The sequence below is a fragment of the Dermacentor andersoni genome, chromosome 3 (assembly GCF_023375885.2).
Source record: "Dermacentor andersoni chromosome 3, qqDerAnde1_hic_scaffold, whole genome shotgun sequence".
NCBI lineage: Eukaryota > Metazoa > Arthropoda > Arachnida > Ixodida > Ixodidae > Dermacentor > Dermacentor andersoni.
The window spans coordinates 107413317-107438180 of record NC_092816.1 but is presented as its reverse complement, the minus strand read 5'-3'; the positions used below and the strand labels follow the sequence as shown (position 1 = coordinate 107438180).

General features: G+C 45.2%; 1 protein-coding gene across 1 annotated transcript in view; it reads left to right on the top strand.

The window, feature by feature from the left end:
• The first annotated feature begins 7478 nt into the window (after positions 1-7478).
• Positions 7479-24864, top strand: part of Trp1 (translocation protein 1) — a 52739-nt gene continuing 35353 nt past the window's right edge. Inside the window, exons 1-5 of the mRNA XM_050186669.3 lie at positions 7479-7545; positions 12596-12716; positions 13641-13746; positions 15665-15836; positions 21800-21871. Of these exons, the coding sequence (XP_050042626.1) occupies positions 7498-7545; positions 12596-12716; positions 13641-13746; positions 15665-15836; positions 21800-21871 (519 nt within the window). The 5' untranslated portion in view covers positions 7479-7497. The remainder of the gene's footprint in view (positions 7546-12595; positions 12717-13640; positions 13747-15664; positions 15837-21799; positions 21872-24864) is intronic.

Below are 24864 nucleotides of genomic sequence, written 5' to 3'. Positions count from 1 at the left end.
AAGACAGCCTCCAACGGGCAACCGATATAGCTCACCCAATATGCCCAGGAATGCAGCCTTGCCTGTGCGCCGCGAAAATCAGAACCCCTACTAGTCAGGATAAAGGGTACAGCCAAGGACTGCACTTAGATTCAAATTCAACTGCACTGCCACACCGTCCACCCATGCAAACACCTCAAGATTATCGGTGTGACAGTCCAAGCGGATACCAAGAACACCATCCTAGGGAACCTCCTGAAGCCCTCAGCGGAATAAGTCACTCATATTATTCGACGAATCTCCAACGGACAGTGCAGCATGAAGGAGCAGGACACAGTCCGACTCGTGCAAATGTTCGTCCTATCCCGTGTAACATACGCGACCCCTTACAGAGTCCTCTCCAAGATAGGAATAGAAAAAGTTAAAGCAGCCACCCGAAAAGCCTACAAACAGCCCCTGGTATTAACCAGCAATACCTGCACGGCTCACCTGCTCAATGTCGGCCTCCACAACACGGACGAAGAACTTATTTGGGGCACACATTGCCGGACAATAAGTACGACTGGGCTTTGTGTCCTACGGGGCGACGATCAACGTATAAATGGCTGGCCCAAAGGCGCCAGCAACCACAAATGCTTCCACCGGTAGTCAGAGGAAACATGTACGTCCCAACCCTTTGTCAAAGATATCCAATCAGACCATCATGCAGGAAGGAGAAAAGCCAGTGTGCAGGCATTCGTCAAAAATTATTCCAGGGATTCCACAGCAGTGTACTCTGATGCGGCCTCATACCACCTACACCGAGGAGCCGTGGCCGCGGTGGTTTCCTCAAGAAGCCAATTCCTCACCAGTATGACATTCAAAACCGACTCCATCCAGGAAGTGGTAGAAGTAGGCATCACATTGGCGATGACCCATACCACCGCCATTACGGTGATCACTGAAGCTCCCGAGCGGTATGTAGAAACTACACGGCTGGTACAGTCGCTCCCCCAGCACTGCGCTTCCTGAATAATACCCCTCGCTCTCGTACGGTCACAGTCGTGAGTCGCACTCCCGGGCAACGGCACCGCCCGTGCCCCGGTCCGTTCTCTGACCAAACGGGCCATGGAGGAGGAGCATTATCCCACTCAGATTGTAACTTATCAGGAAATCGCGCAATGTTATAGACTAGATAAGAAGACCACCTACCCCCTTACTTAGTCCTATTTATCCAAACGACAGGAAAACGTATTACGAAGACTTCGAACAACAACACGTTTCCTCACTCCGTACGAATAAATTTACTCTTCCCTACACAATACAACGAGGTGCATACTTTCTTTAGATCTTTCAAATAATCTCGCTAGTTCTCATCATCGCCCTCTGTAGTCTGCCAGATATGGCTGGTGCGCCTGCGCGTTGGGAATGGCATATACATTCTATCTCGCTGTCTTTCGCATAAGGTTGTTAGTAGCGTCTGGGACGTGTGCTTTCCTTTGTGATTGTGTCTTCATGCTGCAATGTGTCGTTAAACAAACACCAACAACAAGTCCTGCCGGAATGTAGGTTCTGCGATAAATCACGCCCACCCCACAGCATCCTATGCGATTGTGATCAGGACCCCGACCTACCCCTCATCCCCAACCCTTCCCGCGAGCAGTCTTGTCCAGTGCATGCCTCGTCGACCAGGCAACCATTGTTGGCCAAGCAGCCTGCGCCGGGACCACCAATGGACTACCGGACTAGGAAGCCACCCCACATTTCACTTGCTTCATTTTGCCCAATAAATTATTTTTTCTCTCTCTCTCTCTCTCTGACTTCTCATATAGATGATTCGCCATCTCCGCAATGGCGTCGAATAACTGGCTGAGAACGACAGCGGTGTCAGGCTCTGTCGCTGTCAACGTTCGGGCAACTCATCAAAAGGCACGCGCACCTATGGGGACGCGTGTACGATAATTAAGCCCCACACACACTTCTCGTGCACACGTGTACAGTTTCCTCGAAGATCCCAGGTGCGCAATACGACGTCGTTGGATCGACAATCCCTGCGTCTCGCACAAAAGCTCGGGAATGTGCTCAAGAAATCGATCGATTTCTTGCACGAAGCACGGGCAGCAAACGCTTCGCTTCCCGTATCTAACAATGCACTGAGCCCATGCGAGAAACAAGGAGCATCTGTTTTGGTTCCTTACAAACGTGTTAGCTTCTTGACATGCGCTCCCGCACATATGCGGCTTCGAAAAACAATAATAAATATACGGATTTACGCCGAGTTCAACTGAGAGGCTGAAAATCGCCAGGGCCTGACGCAGAGGCGCAGTTGGAAACCTTTTAAATTCTGCAGCAGAAAAGTTGGTTGTCCTTGCTAAACAGCGAATGGCGATTACGACTGTGAAATGAAACGAGCACTTCGTTTTTATTTTTTGCCTCTCGTCTCTGTAGAAGCGGAGCGCTTGTTGCTCAGCCGACTTTAAGAATATCTTTTAAAAAGATAGACACAGGTTGAGCAAGCAGCTCCTTGAGATTTTCTTCACAATTTATTTCAATGGTAGAGAATAAAGCAGAACGTGTTTTGGTGGCCCAAGCATGATGGTGGCCCAAGCATGATGGCGGCCCAGCATCCTCACCCCCACATTCCCTTGCGAAAACAAGGAAACACTCCCCTTTTTGAACATTTTCTCTTCCGTCATATTACTCTGCGACCCCACGTATTATATTTTGCCACAACCACTTTTCCGTCATGCCACCAAAATAGATGTGCCCCTGATTGCCCTGATGAAGACTAGTCCCATTGTGGAGACGTTAACTCGGTATTCGTCCCTTGTTCGACAATTGTTGACAACAGGCGCCCGCGAGCGACTTCGCCTTGCTCCGCGAGGGGAAAGAGCGGAGAAGCTTGACCTTTGGTACAGTGTACTAGTACTAAAATGTACTAGTACTAGTACTAGAATGTACTACAGACGCTATAGTGTACCCTACTCTAGTACACTGTAGCTTTGGTCACAATGCAAGAATGCGGGAATTCTAGCCACCATATAATGTGGGTTTGGTGTTCTTTATTCCTCAGCGCCACGCGGGGGCGCTGTGGCGCCAGTGGCGGACGCCACCTACAGCAAAAGATTTGCAACGGCCGGGAGTGCATCGCGTGGTTATGGTGGCTAGAAGGTACTAGCCACCATAGCGTGGTTCTGCCTCTGCTTCGTTGCGTTGTCGAAGCACGACTTTCTGCGTGCGCCGGTATGCGTACATAAACTTTACAGTGATGGTTTCTCAAGAGCGCTTCGTGTCGAAGGACATGTATATCATTTGATCCGGCTCAAGTTGAAACAATTATTTTCATCGTTCAAACATCGCGAACACACAGTTAGCCCTGCAACGTTACGTCAGCGGCAAAAAAAGAAAAAAGAAAAGTGAGTATATGAACGAAATGCGCGTCTGTGTCGAGTTTCTTTTCTTTCTTTCTTACCTGGATTGTTTCTGTACATTTTGGATGTATCTAAGGCAAAATATGTTTTGATACAGGAATTTTCCCCCTAAATAATCAGGTCAACCCTTGTTTCTTTTTTCGGGTAACGAAATGATTGCAATTCTGGCTTAAATTAAGGCAACCGTGAACAGTTATGGTAATTTAATGCTTAAAAATAAAAGCTGAGTCAACAGAAGGTTATGTTCATTCTCAGGAGTCTGCAGCGAGTATTTATTTATTACGAACGTCCTTTCTAAACTTCCGTTCCGCACCTATAGTGCCGGGAGACCGTGATTTAATTATTCTCGCTCTGTATACGAAGTTTATTTTTACAATATGTATGTGTCACCGCGAAATGGACAGATCATTCACACTATCTTTCTTTGTTATCCTGCGTGTGATAAATATGCATAAAGGTGTGCTGTTTTTTCAGTGCACAGCAGTGTAAGAACTGTTCGGTAGCGGTAAATTAAAAAAAAAAATCTTCTGCATTCCACGGTAATTCGTGGCCGTCAAAAGGGTTTTGTTCATTCAAGGCTTCGGCACGGCTTATCCAAGGTCATGGAGTTGGTTCTGTGCGTGGCGCAAAATAAATTATAGTAAAAAAGAAGTAAGTATAGAAACACACCGCGGCCAAAACAGCGTGCGAGAAAACAACAAAATAAAAGCAGAAACATGTACCACGACCAGCGATGAGCGCGCGTGTCGTTTTTAACACGCGTAGCTCCCTTGTGTATCGTACGCAAATGAATGACGAGGTGATGCTCCGGGTTGGAATGAATAAAAATAAGCATGTTTGAAATAGTTTGCCACTTCGTTCTTAATTAGCTTGTGCTGCGTATAATATTTAAGTGTAGAACATAAATAGCTGGGCTAACTGGAACACCTTAGAAAAAAAAAGACAATTAAGACAACATTTGTGCATCATGTGGGGATATGGAACCCGTACGACCATTTCCCTCTCTATTGACAAAAATATAATTCCGAAAGAAAGGCCTACTTAGAGCAGCCCCTATCGCGTATGGGCCTTACTCTCTCGGTGAATATCGTTTTATCTTCTGGGGCTAGTACCCCTGGCCCAGCCCGAAGGAAGTGTGTCAGATAGTACATGAGTACGTCATTGCGACTGGGGGACTCTCATGTTTAGCACATTTCTCTCATTATGAACGCTCAATCGCGTTATTTTCATAATACAGCATCTTCGTCATAATTGGCATGGCAACTATTCAAGAAACTGAAACAGAAAATAATTTATATTTACCATTAATTAAATAGGAATAGTACAGATCAATAAATTAACAGGGAAGCAATAAGTTCAGATTACGTTTCCACTGAGAACCATTACCAACCCACTCCCCCCTCAGTGGGTACGTGCCAGAATTTGAAAGAAGACCGAAAAATTTGTTATTGTTCTTGTTCTTCTTGTCGAGACAAGTTCGAAGTGGCCCCTGTGCCCCGAAACGTCCATCCCATCCACAACGAGGGTAGACGCAAGGCCAGAGCACCAGCCATGCTCAAGCAGATCAAGCAACGAGACACTAGAGCAAGCTTCGTCGACGCCGCGGAGTACAGCGATGGGAAGACCTTTGCCGTCGTTGTGGTTGACTCCAGCGGCAAGATTTCCAATAGCGCTTCCATTCGCACTTCAGACCTCGGAGTCGCTGAGCAAGCCGCCATCGCCCTCGCCCTGCTAGACGGTCGTGGGTCCGAGATATATAACGATTCCAAAACGGCAGTTAGGGCTTTTCAGAAGGGTTGCATCGCCAAGCAAGCTGCTCGTCTTCTTAGCAGCTCGAGTCCACATGCTCTCACGCATCATTCAATCCACTGGATTCCCGCTCACGTAGGGTCGGTCGAGGGTGCTCACCCGAACTAGGTTGCGCGTAACCTCACCGACCACGCTTCCTCTGCAAGGAGCGCCGACTCTCCTCCTCCCTACGGCCACAGGGACGCTCCCGCTACTCACAACGAGATTATTAAATTCTTCTACGTGTCTAGAGGGGTCTTTCCACCCCCTCACGCCAACTTGAATAGGGCGCAAGCCGTTTCGCTTAGACTTCTACAGACCAGCACATATCCGTGTCTGTCCGTTCTCCACGAGGCTTACCCCGACGTGTATCGCGACGACGCCTGCCCGTTCTGCGGGCAGACCTCCACTTTAGCGCACATGCTCTGGGAGTGCGGGTCGACATACCCCAAGTTCACCAAGGAGGAGTGGGGCTCGCTTCTGCGTAGCCCCGCTCTAGAAAAGCAAATCATGGCTGTCCGGCGTGCCCGCGACCGGGCCGGTAGGCTAGACCTGCCGGTTAAGGGTGCGTGACGAGTTCGCGTCCTCGCGGGACCTGCTATAAAGTTTCTTCACTCACTCACTCACTCACTCACTCACTCACTCACTCACTCACTCACTCACTCACTCACTCACTTGTTCATGTTCCCTAATGAAATGGCGCAACCCACTCTGGGGGATCGGCCATGAATCGGGTGGTGAAGGAACTGTTAGCATCTTTTTTTTGTTTTAATAAATTAGGGTGAAATGAAATAAGTATCTTGCTATTGGGATTTAAAGTGTCTGCTGTTGCAGGTATGAATAATCAATTATATAAATAGTTTTGAAAATTCTGTGAACATTGTAAGAATTTTGAAGAATTCTAACATGCAATTCGTTTTGTCCCGCGCAGAAACATGCAGAGGGCTTCACAAACGTTCCTGTGGCTGTAACCCAGCACGGTAGCCCCAAAGGAAAGAGTTATAGGAAGAGTCAAATTCAAGCAAAGCTTTTGGAAGGGTTCTTCTAAAACTGTTCTCCGTTGAAAATCTACTCTTGTTTCTGTCCTGAATTGTTTTTTTTTTCTTCCTTACCTGGCGTGGTTGCCTTTGGCGTTACGCTGCTAAGCACGAGGTCGTGGAATCAAATACCGGCCGCATTTAAGTGGGGGCGAAATGCAACAACGTCCGTGAACCCAGGTGGTCTAAATTGATCCGGAGTCCCCCACTATGGCGTGCCTCATAATCAGATCTTTGTTTTGCCAAGTAATACACCAGAATTAAATTTTCTACTTCTTCCTGTTTTACACCTGACTCTAAATGTTCTTTCGTCAGATATGCCTTTGTGGAACCATATGCATGTATGTTGTCAGGAGAGCGTCAGTTTTTTTATGGATGTATGGGATGAGTGCCGTTCTGTGGATTGGAGGCACTAGAAGAAAAAGAAAAAAAGTCGATCGCAATATCATTGAAAACACTTTGTCTTTAGGGCATTCGAGTCATGTGTCAATGTCCATGCACCGTTTAGCAGACAAATGTATAGGACAACCGTCTTACATTCAATTCTTTGCTATTCATCTGTTCGTCTGTGTTCGAAGTCCCGCTGCTTTTCACAATAAACGTAAACCAATTTGCCCAACTTCGTGCCTTGTCGTAAGTTCGAATTATAAACCAAAGCTATCATGTGTGCGACTCGTGAAGGCGTACTTTGCGTATTTTCTGACGCAATTTACTTTGAAAACTTCAGTTCAATGTGACACTTGTGCCTGCGGAAGGTCTTGAAGAAAGGAATACACTGCACTTCCACGCAAACCATCTAATGTAACATTGCTGTGTGGGCGCTCTGCCCGTTTCATCTGTTTGCATATTTCACTCAGCGTGTGCTGTGAACGTAATTATAGCAAACGTTGTGCGAAAGGCCCTTACATATGTCGGCATGTCCCTACGATGTCCCTCGCGGACATGCAAGCGATGTCCGTGCACCGCAGGACACGGAAAGTGCGGCCGAGTGATCGTGCTCCCGCGATCCTGTGGAAGCATTAACAACAACCCTAGGATATCTATGTCCGGCCTTTGGATGTTAATTGGATGAATATTAATTGGTAGTCATTCCTGTCACTGGGGTCATCATTCATGTCACTGGGGTCATCATTCATGGAACTTCCACAGAGAGTACAAGACGGTTTGCGCAATCTTGTTTCGGTTTCGATGACGCGTGAGCGCATGCTGCACCGCTGCGCTTTTTAACGATACACTCGTCTCGTACTTCTTGCCGCGAGGGGGACAGCGTTGTCCACGTCAAAATGGCGCAGGTAGAACGTAGGAAGGGCCGCAAGAAGCGAGAAAAAGATGTAAGTACAGTTTATTTTCCGGTGCATGACGTTGAAAACAATGTAGCAGTACGAGCGTCTCATCGTATGCCTGTTTTGGGTGTACAGGGTCTGTATCCGTAGCTGCTGCGTCAGTGTTACAATTCGTGGCAATGTGTCAACTCAGCGTGACAGCTTGACTGCCGAACATCAGACACAGCCAGACAAAACAGTCACGGTGTTGTGACTTTGAAGAGGCCGTACGTAGGTCGCGAACGGTTACATTGCTCTGACATGTCCGTTTCACAGCACATCGCTGTGTTGTCGCCTCTAAAGCCGTGCGCCGGTTTCAAGCGTACGGCGCTTACGTCGTCAGACTGGTAGAGTCAACTCTTTAGTTTTGTTTTATTTCCGCTGGGAACACGGCGTCTTTTCGCATTTCCTTCAGCATTTATGTTTTCTTCCTTTATTTCATTTAGCCCTCTGGCATTCAGAGCGCGTCAGGTCACTGCGCCGAGGTTGTGAACTGTGCTGTCTTTGTCGCCGTCGTGCTTTGTAAGTGCCGGCTTTTCCGGAAAGAAAACTTCCCAGTTGGACTCTCGGACAAGCACCGGTCAATAAAGGAAAATGTATTCCGTGTACTATTGCACCCGTCTGAAGTATCAAGTGCAACAGAAGTTAATCAAATCCGCCTCCAGGTTCTCAGGTCGAGGGCATCGTATGGTACACGTCAGCTACACGCGAGCGATTGACATGTCGTTAACGAACTAGCGTCAACTACGAGGTGTCCTCGCCGGCAGCGCATGTTTTGAATGATAGGACAGTTGGGCCGCCTCGCATCAAACGGCAGGCTAAATTTGTGTCCTATTCTCAAGCAGTAAATTTAGATCTCACATAAGCCTCTGCTTATGGTGCGTCGAAATTACCCCTCGCTACTGCAATCTTGAGTGTTCATTGTGTGGCACACAGAACAAGGGGAGAGGTCAGTGGTACGTTCACTTAACGTAATGCACGGTTCCTTCGGCTATGCTAAAAGAAAAGAAAATCGCTAAGATTTTGGAAGTTAATTTGTTTGAAACCTTGGTGGCCCTGGAAAATACTTATTTTGTGAAACATCCGGTGGTGTCAATATTTCTGGACTAAAGTTTAAATATCGTTTTGCTTGAGAAGCACCTAAGCATCAGCTATCACGTAACAAGGAAACTTGTTTCTAGTTATATAAACAATGAGAATTCAGTTTTGTTCATCACACTTTGTGTGCTTCTTGTTGCATTGCATGTCCGGCTTGTCTAGAATATAGTGTGCTAACAGTGCACTGAGTATATTGTAGATTAGTGCATCACCATCAATACTGATGGCCGTTGACTGGCAGTTGTCATAAGCATGTCTACAATGCAGTGCTTTAACAGGAGCTGTCACACTTCAGAGGTTTATTTTCAGCATTGCCATATTGTGTCAGTTAGGGAACAAGTAGACCTGTTTACATTAATATGCCGTGTCGTAATTTTCTATTTTGCATATAGCTGCGAAGTCAAAGAACTGCTCTGCAACATGTCTTCATTGCTACAGTTTATGAACATTTCTTCAAAGCAGGAACTTGTTTTATTACTGGAGTGTGAAAAATCTTCGGCTACTGTATTGCCTCATGTGGCCTGCTTTTCTTGTGCTAAACTCTCGAATATAAGTACAGCTTTCCAAATGTTTAGCACTATCGCATGAGCATCGACTGCATGGTATGTCAGCGCCTTATAATTGCAAGATTAGTGATAGTATGCGCATGCTTCCAATATGCCCTCCACTGCGAGTGTTGCTTGCTACATTGTTCACTTTAGGAGAAGACAAGGCCTGCCAGAGCTACCTGCATAGTCCAGTTTACAAAAAGCCAGCCTGAAGCAGAACATCTGCACGACTAAGATGTGTCATATGCGATGCGCTTTTCATTTTTTCTCCTCTTATTACTGGATCCACATATGTGCCATTGAATTAACATCAAAAAAGTAATATTAAAGGAATTCATCAGCACATACAAGGTATTGTCCATGAGCGATAGGGCCTCACGGATAACAAAGGCAAGCCATGTGTACACTTGAAGCAAACAGCACTTTAAGCGCTTGTGCCCATTTCTCGGCACTTCTGAACACTCTAATGTGCTGACATTTCATGCAGTCGGTCCTAGTGCGATATTATTATAAATTCAGGAGGCTTATGTACCTGCCAACTTTTACAGTTTTTTCATAAGATGCCGGATCTTTAGAACTAGCTTACGGTTGTTGTAGGGACACCAACAATTTTACTATCTAATTTGCATCCACTTTAACTCAAAACTCATTTCCCTGTACAAATACTATCATTGACCAATTTTCAAAGCCTGATTTTCACAGACCTGTTCAATTGTTTGGATTTACCAACACCTACTAAAAAAAGAAAAAAAAACACCGTATAATGACAACCAAATTTTGACTGCTGTTACATAAACATTTCATGAATAGACTTTATATTTCTGTTTGTCTGTTGTACACATAATTCTAAGTGCAACTATAGTGTGGGGCGGGGGAGTAGCTGTCCCCAACAAACGGTGGCAACTTCTCCATTTATTTTCATCTGAAAAAATAAGACAGAAAGAAGATAGGGCAGAGTGCATGCTCACTGTGTCCCCATGGAACAAAATCTGTAGATAATTTTAATATTTCGGGAGAATGAATAGGGTTAACATATTATTTGGCATTTCTCATACAAATTTTGTATTTCTTGGCTTTGACTGTTGTATTTTTCGAATTTTAAATTTGGCATGTCGTAAACACACTAGTTAATCCTTCCCATGCTAAAATTTTTTTTCAGGAATTCTTTTTAATGTTATACTGATTCATGGTGAACAGCTTTTATTATTGCAATAACAGGAGTTCATTCACTATTTTCTGTTGTTTCGTACAGTCAGTTATTTTTAGTGTTTTTGAGCTGCAGATAGACAAGCCACAGCAACAGTCTATATGTAGCGCACTATTCCTTGTAGCAGAAGTCAAGTGTACTTTTGTTATCCTCCGTGTGACGCGTTATTGCTGGCGCTGCGTGGTAAAGAAATCGGGAGAGACATTGGCGGCAAAGTGTTATTCTCGAGCCGGGCCCATGCGAGAGAGATCTCCACAGGCTTTAAATCCTTCTCGCGAACACTGGTGCTAAGTTGAAGCTCCGAACACAACTCCCCATGTCTGGTCTAATTATCTGCTTGAGGTGAAGAGATGTCCATAAACACCATGATTATAGTATTGAAAGGTGGCCATCGTTGCTGCAGCCACCTTGGTCCATGCCACCATCTTTAAAACCCAGGGGAGCCAGACTTTCACTTTGTTTCTGCCAGCATCGCTCTAAAATAATTTGTTTTCTGGGATGCTGCTGCCAAAATGACTAAAGAATGCTATGTGTCTGTGACACTCAGTAGATGAAATAAAAGAAGGAAGAAAACCCTGGACGAATGAGACTAAACCTTGGGCAGGAAAAGGTTATGCAATGCAACATCGTCTTGCAAAAAGGGGCAAACGTGTGGTTTTCGAAAACTTTCTCCCACTCTCCCCTCTTTTGTTTGTTTTCATGTTGAAATGGTACACTTTTTGTCCAAAAACATATCTGAGCCCACAGAAGTTAGTTTGGGAAACTGCAAGAATTTGTTTCTGACAAAGCTTTGTGCTCGTGGCCAATGAGGTATTAGAAATTTAATTGCTGGTGTGTAGACAATGTTCCAGAAATGAAACAAAACAGCAAAGTTTTACCATAGGCACCAAGAAATGTTAGCGTGCAGTGGAGAATATAGGAAGTGCTTTTGTCTCACCTCGTGTGGGTTTTAAGAGGGCTAATTTCGCTTTGCAGATCCTGTTCAATGTGAATATATTGTGTCGCTGGTTTTAGGTTGAATGTTGAACGTCCTGGAAAGTTTTAGAGGTGCTCATGATATCAATATTCAGCCGAATGTAATTTTTTGGCCAGAAAAAAGCTCTAACTTTTCAGTTGTCCTAATGTTTACGCTCGCTGAGCAAGACCACTTCAACTGTAAACAGACTCCAGCTGCTGTGGCTGTCTTTATATATAAGTGATATTAACGGTTTTCCCTTTTGTACAAGAAAATCGACGAGGTGTTGTCGAGGAATCGTAAATGTGTAAAGTTGTTTTTGGAACTTCCCTTAGCACAAACAACGACGCTTAGAAAGTTACCTCTGCTTAGAAATGGAAGACAACCTTCACAAAAATCTTGCATTGGGCTTTTCAATATCAGTAAGCACTAACACCTCCAAATGCTAACAAACGTCGTTAATCTTGGTAATGATTGTAGCACTTACACATCCTGTCCTCACCTATTTGAAGCAAAAGCATGTTTCTTTTGCTACCAGGGCTGAGTGATCAAAGCATAGTGGTAGACAGCACAATGCCACGCTCAACAAAAGACAAAAGGAGCTATCAAAGGCGCTCATAGGACTTAGATTTATCCAGCGACTGTTTATTCTTTGCACTTCCCACCTTCAAGTGGTATTCGCATGGGGGAGCTCTAGACGCAAAGGGGAGCATGACATCATTAGCCGTCATGCTGCTTCGCACTGCTCCCCTGCTCACACGGACTGTGCTGGGGTTGAGGGGTGTCAGTGTTGGCTGATGGCTTTATCGGCCTATACTCTTGACACCGATCGGGTGTACATGTGGGTGCGGGTATGCTGTGGTGAGCAGGATGAAAAACAAGAGTGACTGCGTTGTGGATTTTTGACATTTCGGAAGATGCTCGTGCCACTGAAAAACAATCACTGCGCAGTGAACAAGACTGCCAAGCACCTGTGAGCCTGGTGTTATAGGTTGCTTGACTAGTCGACAAGATCCCTGCTGTCTTCCCCTTGCCAAAAGTCTTGTACTGGCGCAGCAAAATGCATCCCATACGCCAGCGATGTGTATGTCAGCTCCTTGATCCCGAAAAGTATGGACATTGCCATCAAGGGATGCGTGCTCCTTGCTTTGAAGTGAGGGATTTCTCCCCCATATGAATACCGGGGGGGGGTGTGCTTTGGACCACCGCAACCTTGCCTGAAATTGTCTGTCTTGTGTGCCATGTTTACAGGCTGAGCTGGCAGTTGGCGAGAAGCCGGCTAAAGTGGAGTATGATGTGGCTCGCTACCTCAGGGAAAAACTGCCCATCAAGAAGACCACCCTGCTGAGTCACAAAGTTGAGTACTTCAATGGTGAGTTTATGAATGTCACATGCAGGACATTGGGATGCTTCAGTGCATGCATTAGCTTGGGGAATGCTTGTTGCAAACATACAGGTTATCTAGAATCAGATTGCAAACATCTCCTGTTAGCGCTTTGGGTGCCAGGCATTTCAGGTGTTCCTGCGCGCTCTATGCTGGAGTTTCTTCCCAAGTAAAACAACTTTAATTCCTGTCAAAGTGGTACATTAGCAAGCTTTATATTCAAGTGCTATCCATTGGCATTATGTTGCTGAACATTTTACGGTTCTTAATCTGAATATTTGAACAAAAATGAAGACTTAATAAATTACTTGTGTTACATGGGCGACAAGGCTTCTTTGTCGCTGTCAGTGTTCGCTTAAAACACTTTGTATTCAACATGGAATTCCTCTGAATCAGAGTAGATAATAAATTCCTGAATTTGTGCATCATAAAAGAAGTTCGCAGGCTTTTTGCACAAGTCCGCTGTGTCAGAAAATGAGACCTAAGTAACACCAAGAGTTAATAAGCATTGTTGCACCATCTTTCATCTACAAACAAAATCTGCCATGTAATTTCAGCTTAAGCGGATCTGTGTAGATGACAAAACCAGTCTACAGATATTTCACATTGAAAAATTATCTCTTGAAGAGTAGTGAGTGTGCTTAGAAAATGTGACACAGCTTTACTTCGGTATAGCGCTTGAAGGGTCAAGAATGCGCGTAGTGTTTGCACTCTTCAACTAAATTTCGTTGCAATTTACATACTTTCTGGCTGCAATTAAGACTCCGATAGACCGAGGCTAACATTTTTGCTATTAGTCTTTTGTACTGTTAGTAGCTTTCCTCCAACATTATAAGGTGTGTTAAGTCAGGTTGTAAGAAAAAAAACCAAAGGCTGAAAGCCACGTGGTGAAATTCTGACATCTTGATGCAGCTGCCAAAGCTGTGGACTGCCTCCTGGACTCTCCCTGGGCCACAGGGAAGCCTAAGGTGGAACAGCTGTTCACCACAAGAGAGTCTGTCGTGGAGTTTATGGACACGTGAGTCATTGCTTCCAGGTTTTTGAAGCCACAATTTCTCTTGCGTCTAGCTATGTCTTCAGCAGGCCATTTTCGCCACAGCTTCGGCCAGGGCGCTACTGCAACTGAGGATGCCTGGCATTGCAGTTGCCTATGGTTCTCTCCCATTAATTGCACTGTGACTGAAGTTCACTTGGTCTTACTAAATATATCGAAACATTCAATCCTGTTAATGTTACAGTGAAACCTTGCAATAATAAAGTTTAGGGGGCGGGGGTTTGCTTTGTTACAGTAAAATCTTGGTAATACGAATCTCCCAGGACAGTGCGAAAAATTCTTATAGCCCAAAATACGTGACTCAAAAATGTAAAGAAATGGTGAAATTTCCGACTTGGTCAGTTTTATATTTTCTAAATTTTTTTTTTCCACAATCCTAAGACCGTCCTTTATCTCACTGCGAAATATTACAAAAAAATGTGCAGCAGACTTCGAGAAAATTGCACATCTTTAGTGTGTTGTCTTCAAAATCTGGAAGAAAATCGGCCTTTAGAAGGTGCTATCACACCACTGATTGCACTGCTTTTCTCTCATGCAAATTTGCCTACAGGAAGGGGGAGAGTTACTGCTCGTAATTACTCGGTAAACCTGTGCAAAATCCCATAGTTGCACCGTGGAAGGATCGCAAAGATTTTTTTCCACCATGTCTTCATCAACGAGGTGACAGCTTTCTTTAATGTAGCTGTCAATGCCAATCCATCTTTGCCGTCATCTTGCATACACGAATAGTGGTGTAACAGGTCTTACAACAATCTGTGTGTGTGTCGCTGGGGGGCTTCAAGCATATGATTCCATATGATACTCATTTGTATACTCAAGCAGACTTTTTTAAACAAGACAAAATAATTTCTTTACAATAGTGTTGAGCAGCAGGCATTGCACGGTATCGGAGGCTTGCAGCTCTGTCAGTGTACATAAGTGAGCTCACGTACATCAATGAGCGTTGTACAAAATTGGAGGCTTGCATGCTCTGCTAGAACGTTCACGAAGTATATTGATGATAAGCCAAACGGTTGCTGAGAACATGAGTAATGACTGCATTTTGTAATGGTTCATTCCATATTCTATCCTAATTATTTGTCCAGCTGTCTGAGTCACCTGTGCGAGTGACAGCGGCAGAAAAATAATGGAAAATGAAATGGGTTGTTAGTGGGATATGCTCTCAAGATGCAAGAACTCTTGTTGATAGTACTTGTGCAGCTTTTTATTATGGCAGGGTTAGATAGACGTTGCAGCTTGTACTGAAGCATCCATCCTGCAGCACAAGTCACACTCTCTGGTCTATCTTCAACCAAAGCACGGCATTTTGAGTTCACGAAGAGTGCGGTAGTTGGTGCCAATGGAAGTGTGTGGTAAAATGGCATCAGCAATAGTGTGTGTGTGTGTGTGTGTGTGTGCGTGGCGTGGCGGCTTTGGCATATTGCCAGGTGGCCAACAGCTCGTGGGAGCTTTGAACTGCCAGGTCAGACTACATCAGAGCAGCGTCGCACGCTGCCAGATTTCTACCCAATTGGCATAAACTAATTCGTCAATCTTCATTCTGAATTAAAAATGTTTATGTTCAGTTGAAGGAAGTTTTGGTTTGCCAAAACGAGATTTTATATGCTTACGTTTCAATGGGAATTTCAAGGGACATTACTACTTCGTTATACCCATTGGTTTGATGTAACCAATTTTGTTGTAATGAGGTTTGACTTTCTGAGGTAAATACTAGTGCTCGTTACTTCTAAATTATGAAAATGTGCACCTTATAAAGTTGCCATGTTTGCAGTATAGACATTAAGTGGAAAGGTCATGAACAGAAGCCTGCGTTCGTTGACATTTAGGTTACCAGAGTGAGTTTGCTTTGTTGTACAGTGGTATACTATTCTTCACCATGCAGGCTGATACAGCACAAGTTTTTCCACCGGGCCAAGAAGATCATTGTGACCAAGCCCAAGAAGAAGAAGGACGACGATGACACAGGAGGTGGCACGCCCAAAGCCACCAAGGAGAAAAAGAAAAAGGACGAAGTGGATGGCTCTGCCTCCAAGGAAGGAGCTGAAGAGAAAAAGGTGTGTGGCTGTAAAGAAAAAGAAAAATTTTACCGTGCAGCTTTAGCATCTGCTGTATTTGCTTGATTGTATACTTTTACGGCCTGAAATGAAAAACATGGTGTCTTCAATTGTAACATGCACCCAAATTATCATACTTTAAAAAGTGCAAAATATCAGGCCCTTGACAAAGTTCATTGCTCATGCAATGGGGATCTGTTCTCGTTTCTAAAAAATCTGGGCCACTGAGAAGCGGGTGTCATTTATCATTGATGTTAGAGGCCTCCTTATCACTATTAACAACTTAGAACATCTCATCTTTGATGCAATCCATAATATTTGAGATGCTGCATTTCTTGCAGACCATGTCACCCTAGCAAACTTAAAGAAAAGGCACAAGCAATGTCTCGGCAACAGCAGCTTTTGAGGCTGATGATAACTTGTCGCACTTGCATTTTTGGTTTCATACTCGACTATAACATGCATGTCTTAGTAAATTTCTTCCAGAAATGCGCATTGCACTGAAGATTCACAAAGTAGGCTGATCTTACCATGTTCAGATAACACACAGAAACGAGGTTTGTGTGAATAGTAATATTTTGGTTCAAAGCGAATAGTCCTCCGGATCGAATAACTTCAAAGCAAATTAAAATAGTTGTCAGGTGTCCAAAGAACAAAACTGAACAGTTGAAAGTTGTTCTATGCAAAAATTCTTTACTTCTGCGGTTACAACATACGAAGGCATCATAGAAAATTCTATGATAACATATCTTGAAGGGGTCCTGAACCGCCCCTCGGGCTTGGTGAAATAACATAGCCTGTGGGTAGCATGCACTGCTGTGAACATCTCAGCCAAAGTTTTGCTGTCGTTTGCGTTGCGTGGAGCTCGCAACCGGAGTGCAAAGTCGCCTTTCTCTCAAACACGCTCCTTTCAAACAGGAGCCTGCTCTTCACTCTCTTCTGGATGCTTTACTTGATAATAGAGGGGATTCCCATACGCAGCCGCCACGGGGTGCCGCCACGAGCCCACTGGCTAAGCGCACTGCGGCCCGCTGAGGATAACCGCGTTTGGCTTACGTTCAGCGTGTCTTAGGCACCAAAATCAGAAGTCATGGCATCTGTGTGAACATTCAAAATGAAATTTGAACTACCTGCCATGCACACGTTTAGAAAGCAGGGTATTGTGGACACATCCCACTCCACCCTAGGTTTGCAGTGCCAGGCATTGAAGAAGGAACGGGAACACAGCGGAGGTCGTGTTTAATCTCCAATAACTCCACTTCGGCTGGACGCATTGAAGTACTTCTTTGCGGCAAAGTATTTCTGAAATAACCAATCTTCACTTCAAATGCCTTTCTCCACTTTGATAAAAAGTTATTCAAGGCTCCTTTAACTAGTAAAATATTTTCATGTACATAGTATAGCTGCTCACACATTGTAAAAGGCAGTGCTCCCTTCTACACAAGTATGACAACCTACAACACACACGCACATAAAACATCACAGGAAATCCTTTGGTAACACATTTCAAGAAAAAAAAAAAAAGGTGGCATTGAGGCTCCACATGCAATGAAGCAGGCACTCCCTTCTACTACTTACAAGGCTACAACACACACAGAAAAACATCACAGAAAATAATTTGATAACATGTTTCAGGTAAAAAAAATATCACTGACAAAGACCATCTGCTCTACATGCAGTAAAATGTGCCCGTTTCTACAGTTAATACATCTTTCAACTTCAAAAGTGCTCATGTAGAAAGTCTAGTTGCTCCACATGCTGAGGAAGAAGGTGCTCTCTTCTACAGGTTACAATGGCACCTGCTGTCGAGAACATCCTTTCACTTGTTGTTTGGGTTGCTGTCAGTGAAAGGTACCTGCGGGCTATCCTTACAAGGGATGGGTGAAGGTGGCTGCTTTTGCTGTTCCACCATTCGAATGGGTTCTCACAGTGAGGAAGGAGGGGAGCTCTCGGGTAGCTCCCAACGTCATCTTTCATGGAAGGCCCAGACTTCGGAGAAATGTCTGGAGCAAAGCTTGCGAAGGCCTCCCACACATAAGCATCTTGGGAGCTATCCACACCTTCACTACTCTCACTTGATGGTTCACGACATGCAACTAGCCGTGTTCCCTCTGCTGCTTTGGTGAGAACAGCGCAGGCCCACTTCTTCTCTGCCCTTCCTGTGTAACAGGCATCCTTAAATCTTGGATCCAGAAACATTGCTAGAGCTGTATCCAGTGGCGTAGCTAGGTCGTCTGTCACCCCCCCCCCCCTCCAGGTGTACCCCGCGGAAAGAGGGGTGTCTTCAGATTTCAGATGTATATGACACCCCCCAGTGGCCCCTTGCACCTGGGGACCACGGCCCCCCGGCCCCCCTCGTTGCTACGCCACTGGCTGTACCCTCAGATCTCTTGAAACCAGGAAACCTTGCCCTCCTGTGTGCCAGACTTGAAGCGATTGCCGGCGACTCACCTGATTGAGGTGTGTGTCGAGCAAGCACACTGCCAGTGTACTCCCACAGAATGACTTGAGACACTGGGGGATATTTGTCCCCAGATAGCTCTGTTGTGGCTTGAACAAGTGGCTGCAGTACCTGCACAGCAGCAGCCATCAGCTTCCACTGAGCTGCAGTGAGGTTATCAGCCCCATCACACTCTGAAAGGTCTATGGGGATCGGTTTGTGAAGCTTGAGCAGCCTAGTCATCATCTGATGCTCGCTGTTCCGACGCACTGGAACAGCTTGCACCACTTTCAGGGCATTTAGCTGCATTTCCCTCTGTATTTCCATAAGGCGCGCCCGAACCTTTGAGCTTTTCTTATAGCGGCCAACGATAGCCCTGGCCTTCGTGTACAACTGGGAAAACTCAGATACGACACACTTAACATCACTCACGTGCAACTACAGCGTGTGTCCGAAACATTTTATGCGCGACCGAGCAATTTCTGCAGTGAAATTTCTACCATTATTCTGTAACGGCTTACACTGGCACAGTAGTACCTGGATTGGGAAGTGCCCACTCCTTCACCACGCTTTCGAGAAAGACCACCAAGTTTCCAGCTGTATGAGCAATGACCTGTTCATCATGACGTGGCACGATACCGACAAGTAGCTTTCATTAGCACGCAATGACCAACTGTCTGTTGTCTGTCGTTATTAAGACTGCCTCTACTCCACTGTCAATGACCACCTGAAGGTTGTTTACCAAGTTTTGCTTTTTCGAAGCATAGAGCTCCAGAATTATTGCTCTGGAAAATGTCGGTGACAACACAATGTACTCGGGCATAGCAGCATTCATAAAGGCCACAAAGCCAGGCTCCTCAACAACACTGTAAGAGTGCGTCCCGCACACTATAAGTCCAGCAATAGCCTTGGTCATTTGCTGTCCTTTGGGTCCATATGTTTTCGATTTGGCTTGAAATGGTCAGCTACTGAAGGATGTTGCACATCAGGTCTAGTGACAGCTGTACACATCATGCTTTTCCACACACAGCGTTCCTTCTCGTAAGCCACGACGCCGTCCGGGTGCCTCTCTAAATGTGTCGCCAGAGTCATAGTAGTCCTCGATGTCGTCTTCAGAATGGAGTGGCACTTGAGACATTGAGCTTCTTGGCCTTGTGGGACCTTTACAAAAAAAGTTCCATATCAGGTTGACACCCATGAATTCATTGGCCACGTCACTTGATTGGTTGAAGCAGCTGATGCACACTGAAGTTAAAGTGTGGAGTGCGATCACTGCATTGCACCAACACGTCCCGTTTCACACGGCAGTGAAACAATGAAACAGGTGGCAACGCTCTGATTGTGGCTTACCGTAAGCGGGTAAAAAAATTGCGTGCGCGTTGAATCGAGTACGACCCTAAATCTGTGTTATCATATCGTCATTGGCATTTCAAAATCGCCACCCCTTACGCGCTTCGAGCCTAGCTAGCCTAGCTGCTGTAGCTTTCTTCATGTGCTGTAGTACGTGTGCTTAGGTTAGTCCACCGTCCGTCTTCCCATTTCCTGTGTTTGCTCTGTCAGCATGGAAGTTCCGACAACGAAGACATGCCGAGTTCATCACGATGCCGCAATCAAATGGAAAGTGATCATGTGTGAATAGACAGGCGGAAATTGGGCCGCATCACGGGGGTTCGAAGTTCCTGAAACTTGCGTGTGGGACTGGTGCAAACAGGGGAGGCGTTCTACTCTGGTTGCTGCTGCGTACAGTGCAGCCGCGCGGCTCTTATCTTGAAAGCGATCTGCGCTGGAGACAGAGTCTACGCATCTAGGTGCTCTGCGCTGTGTTCTCGTCGCTTAGTTCATGTTGAAATGAGAGGCCGCACAAAGGTCAGTTCGCTTGCTCCTGCTACCGCAATTCATCACTCCAGCATTTTCATAAAATAGTTTCCGCAGTCATTGAGTTAGACGTGTCCATGTTTGCTTGTGCGCACGTGATGCCATGGTTGGTAATCTAGTTACCAAGTTAATGTTTAAAAGTTTATGAGGCCGATAAAACTACAGTCCTTACTTTTCGTATAGCTGTCTATTTATTTGCTATCGAAATAGATGCTTCGTCTTTCGGGTGAAACTGCGACTTTCCTTTAATTTATCGCAACTTATATTTCTGTATGAAAAAATGAGGTGCGCGGTACTGTAAAGGACTTTTCTTTTTTTAGGTCACGGCAAACGGGTGTGTGTTAAAATCGAGTGCGTTTTTTTTCCCCTTTCTTTTGGTCGCAGAAAATGGGTGTGTGTTACAGTCGAGGGCGCGTTAGAATCGAGTAAATACGGTAACTTGTTATGGCTCCACAGATAGTCCTGATGTCAATGGCACTGCGGCTTGCCTAATGAAACTGAAACCCCTGGTAGTATTTGCACGCAGTTTTGATATTGATTTGCTTTGAATACTTTGAAATTTCAGAAATTTTAAATTCAGGTCAAAGCAAATTTGAAAATTGTAATATTCGCTTGAATATTCCAAGCACGGTTAAACCTCGCTATAATGAAGTCGTTGAAATTGGCAATTTGCTTCCGTTGTATAGAAATTTCATTCTACAGTTAAACCTGAGTATAATAAAATTGACAAATGCTCGAAAATTTTCGTTACAAAGAGGTTTTCGTTATATGCAGTTTCAGCATGAAAATCCAAAAAAGAAATGCACAAATTAAAGGGACCGTGAAACGATTTTGACAATTTTGTACAAACGTACCGAGTCGTTAGAGTAGGTCTTTCTGATCATTAATTGACGCATCTAAATGCTTCACGTAAAGCCTGTAATTTATTATGAGGTTTTAGAAATGTACATCGCTACTGATCGCAGCACGCCACTCAGCTGTATTTTCAGCCGCCCCTGACCATTTGTCGCAAGTTGCCCTAGTGACACTACTAGTAGGGTGAGGTATCCGATTGGCTGCCCAGGGCGCCTCATCGATAATTCTAACTTTATGGTGAACAAATGTAGTTTGTAATAGTTCAAATTAATTTGCTTCTATATAAAGCAAGCAACAGAAAGAGAATGCACATAAACAATTTCTAACTGCGCTTAAGCACCTCTGGCACAGAGCAAGTGTCGGCTGCTACTGTTACAGTGTGCTCCGTGTTGACAAGAGCTCTGCGGTCAGGGTTGATCTCAAACTTTCTTTTTGCAATGATTTGTCCTTGTTACGTTGTGGGCCGCAAATGTAGCAACTGGCAACATGTCTGGCTGCGACATATTGCGTCCTGCTGCAAGGCAGCAGACGAGTGGAGTGGCTGCGATGGAGTGCTAAACGCTGAGTGCTGATGCGGTGGAGCTCACACAGGGCTCTGCGTGTTTGTGCTCTTTATCGATTTTTAATGTGGAGAGCATAAACATATGTGAGACCCCTAGGACTTCTTGAAATCTGACCCCCACAAGCCAAAAAAGTTGAAAGACCCCCAGCTTTGTTTAGTGACATCTGGATCGTGAAGTTCACACGTTTCCTCAAATTAGTTGACTTCTTTTTCGTTGCACTACGTACCCAGGAGGTGGAAGAGATCAAGAAGAAGCTCAAGTTGGACATGCATTTGGACCAGTATTTTGTGGATGCCAACGAGGTATGTGCGTTGTGTGCATCTTTTATGGTCTTTCAGTTCTTGTTGGGAAGTGAAAACTCCCGATTTCTAGGGTCACGAGCCCAAAGTACTCTTGGTCAAAAGAGATAATTATTTTTTTTAAATAACTCCCTACACCCGTTAATAGCCATCACATTCTCCTGCTAAAAGCAAAGTTGTAGCTTCGATTTGAAGCCACAGTGTGTGAATTACAATGCGGTCAAATTGAGAAATGCTTGTTGTGCTTAGATTTAGATGCACGATAGGGGGCCCTGAAACACCTTTCGAACATTGTAAGAAAACGTAGCCAATCTGTAGAAAAGGCCCCTGTGAACCTGTGAGCCAAATGTTATTGAACTGCATGCCGCAGGAAAATTATAGTCATGTCAAAAACGGTAAAAAGTGGCAGATTTTGTAATTGTGAGAACATTCTCTATAATACTATTATGGCTAATTTTGACTTAAATAAATGAAAAATATGTATATATGTCTGCATTCTCAAAAACATAGAAAAAGCATTTCATTTTTGCGTTGCTAGTCTACACACAACAGTTGTGCTTAGCTGCGTCTGCTGCGTAGTGTATAGTATACTGTGTATATACATGGAGCGCCGCGACGAGCTCTCAGGCCTAGCGAGACGCTCGGCTTTTGGGAGGAGCTATGCCACCTTGTCCATCCCCTGTGTAACTTTCAACATGCTAGTGGAGATGAACGGAGAGAGAAAGCCAGTCATTGGTGTCTAACTCCACTTACACTTGAAGGATTGAAACGGCACGAGATTAGCGAGGCGACATCGTTCATAGTGAGGCCACTCTGCAGTTAGCTAGAAGAGTGTTCTGTGCCCCTATAAGAAACCTTAGATGGCCAAAAATATTCTGGAGCCCTCCACTATACAACATTGTTATAGCCCCAATGTTGCTTTGGGACATTAAGTGTAATCAATCAATTAATCAGTTAGGTTTTGTAAATTTAAGCAATGGTTTTTCTTTTTAATACATCTGGAGTTGAACTACTATTGTGCTTCTTTGCCCAAAGGAAGCTTTGTGTTTGTATCTGTTAACATGTTTGATGAAGCTGTTACCCTACAAAAAGTCTCTATTCGAGAAAAAAAAAAAAAAACATTGTTTAGTAAAATGCCATCCATCAGCATTGTTATGAAAGAAATGTTTCAGACCTGTTGCATTTCTTGTGCTTTGAAATTTCATATTTTGTTCTATTGTTGTCATCACATGTGGAGGATCATTGTCTCGCCTCGCAAACAGTACAGCAGATGGGAGGACAGATGGTGGGAAAGGTTTCTTGTTGCAGTCGGAAACTGACTGGACAGCCTTGGCTCAGAAGGCAGCATTTCAATAGCTGTTTGGTGTAGAATTTTTGCATGACTACTGTATAGTGCGGAATATAGGTCAAGGTTTTTTCAAAAATATATTATTGAAAGTTCACCCCTCGACTTATATACCGGCCCTTGGCACAACCTGAATAGTCGTCTGGCAACATGTCGGAGCGCAGACCTTTTGGCATCCGCATCATTATCGCCTCCATGGTAACCGACGCGGCTCAACGTTGACTTGGCCTGCGCAGTTGGACCGACGCCATCTTCCCTTTTTGTGCAGCAATTGTTCCTGGCGTTGCTAATTGTCCAACAACCCGCAAAATGAGTACCAGTACTCGACGTCAGTTCACTGTGGCGTTTAAAAAGAAAGTGATCGAATATGCTGTAATGCATGGGAACATGTCCGCCCAGTGGCACTTTGGCGTCTCGGAAGAAAGCCTCTGTTATTGGCGAACGCAGAAAGTCAAGCTGTCTGCCTGCAACGCGCGAAAGACGTCCTTTCGCGGGTGCCGCGCGGTGCACCTGGAGCTCGAAGACAAGATGGCGGATTTCATCCGCGAGCATCGTGCCAGATCCTTGCCAGTGACAGTTGAACTCATCTGCATCAAAGCTGTCGAGAGTGCCTGAGAATCCTGACTGTCCGAAGAACAATTCAAGGGCTCCATTTACTGGTTTCTTTGCTTCATGTGATGCATGGAATTTGCACTTCGACGGCGCACATCAATCTGCCAGAAGCTGCCAGAGGCATACGAGGACAAGCTGGTCGAATTCCAGCAACAGCATGGCTACATGTTGGGACAGATTGGCAATGCTGATGGAACGCCGGTGTGGTTCGACATGCCGTTGTCCACCACAGTGTGCGAATTCGGTGCGAAGGAAGTCAAACTTCTTTCTACAGGGAACAAGCATTCGCGCTTCACGGTGATGCTCGCGTGTACTCCAGGCAGCAGAAAGCTGCCCCCATACATAATTTTCAAGAGGAAGACGCTGCCGAAAGAGGCTCTCCCATGAAATGTTGTCATTCGCGTGAACGAAAAGGGCTATGTGGACGAGGCCCTCATGCTCAATTGGATCAAGACCATCTGGAATTGGCGACCCAGCGCACTCCTACGGTGTCCGAGCATGCTCGTCTAGGATGCATTTCGCGGGCACTTGATCACAGGTGTGAAGCAGGCTTTCCGCGACGGGAGGACGGAGCTCACCGTCATTCGGGAGGCATGACGTCAACACTTCAGCCACTGGATGTTGTGCTCAACACGCCCTTTAAAGACCGTGTCCTTGAACAGTATAATCAGTGGATGGCCAGCAACAACCTGATGGCCCCAACTGGCCGGCTGCGCAGGCCGCCTCTCGCCACTGTGGCCACCTGGGTGTCACAGGCTTGGCGCTTGCTGCTTGACGATATGGTGGTGCGGGCATTCAAGAAGTGATGCATTATCATCTCTTTGGATGGCATGGAGGGTGACATTTTGTGGGACGCAGCCAGTGAGAAGCAGTCGCCTTCGGACGAGAGTTCAGGCACCTCGAAGGAATGAGCAAGCGACGAGTCTGGTGGCACCACTGAATAAAACGAAGTTTTGTGCCTTATACTTTTTATGTTGACTTCTTTGCATCAATGTAAGGGGGTCGAGCTATATTCCGCCGCGACCTGTATTCCGCATTA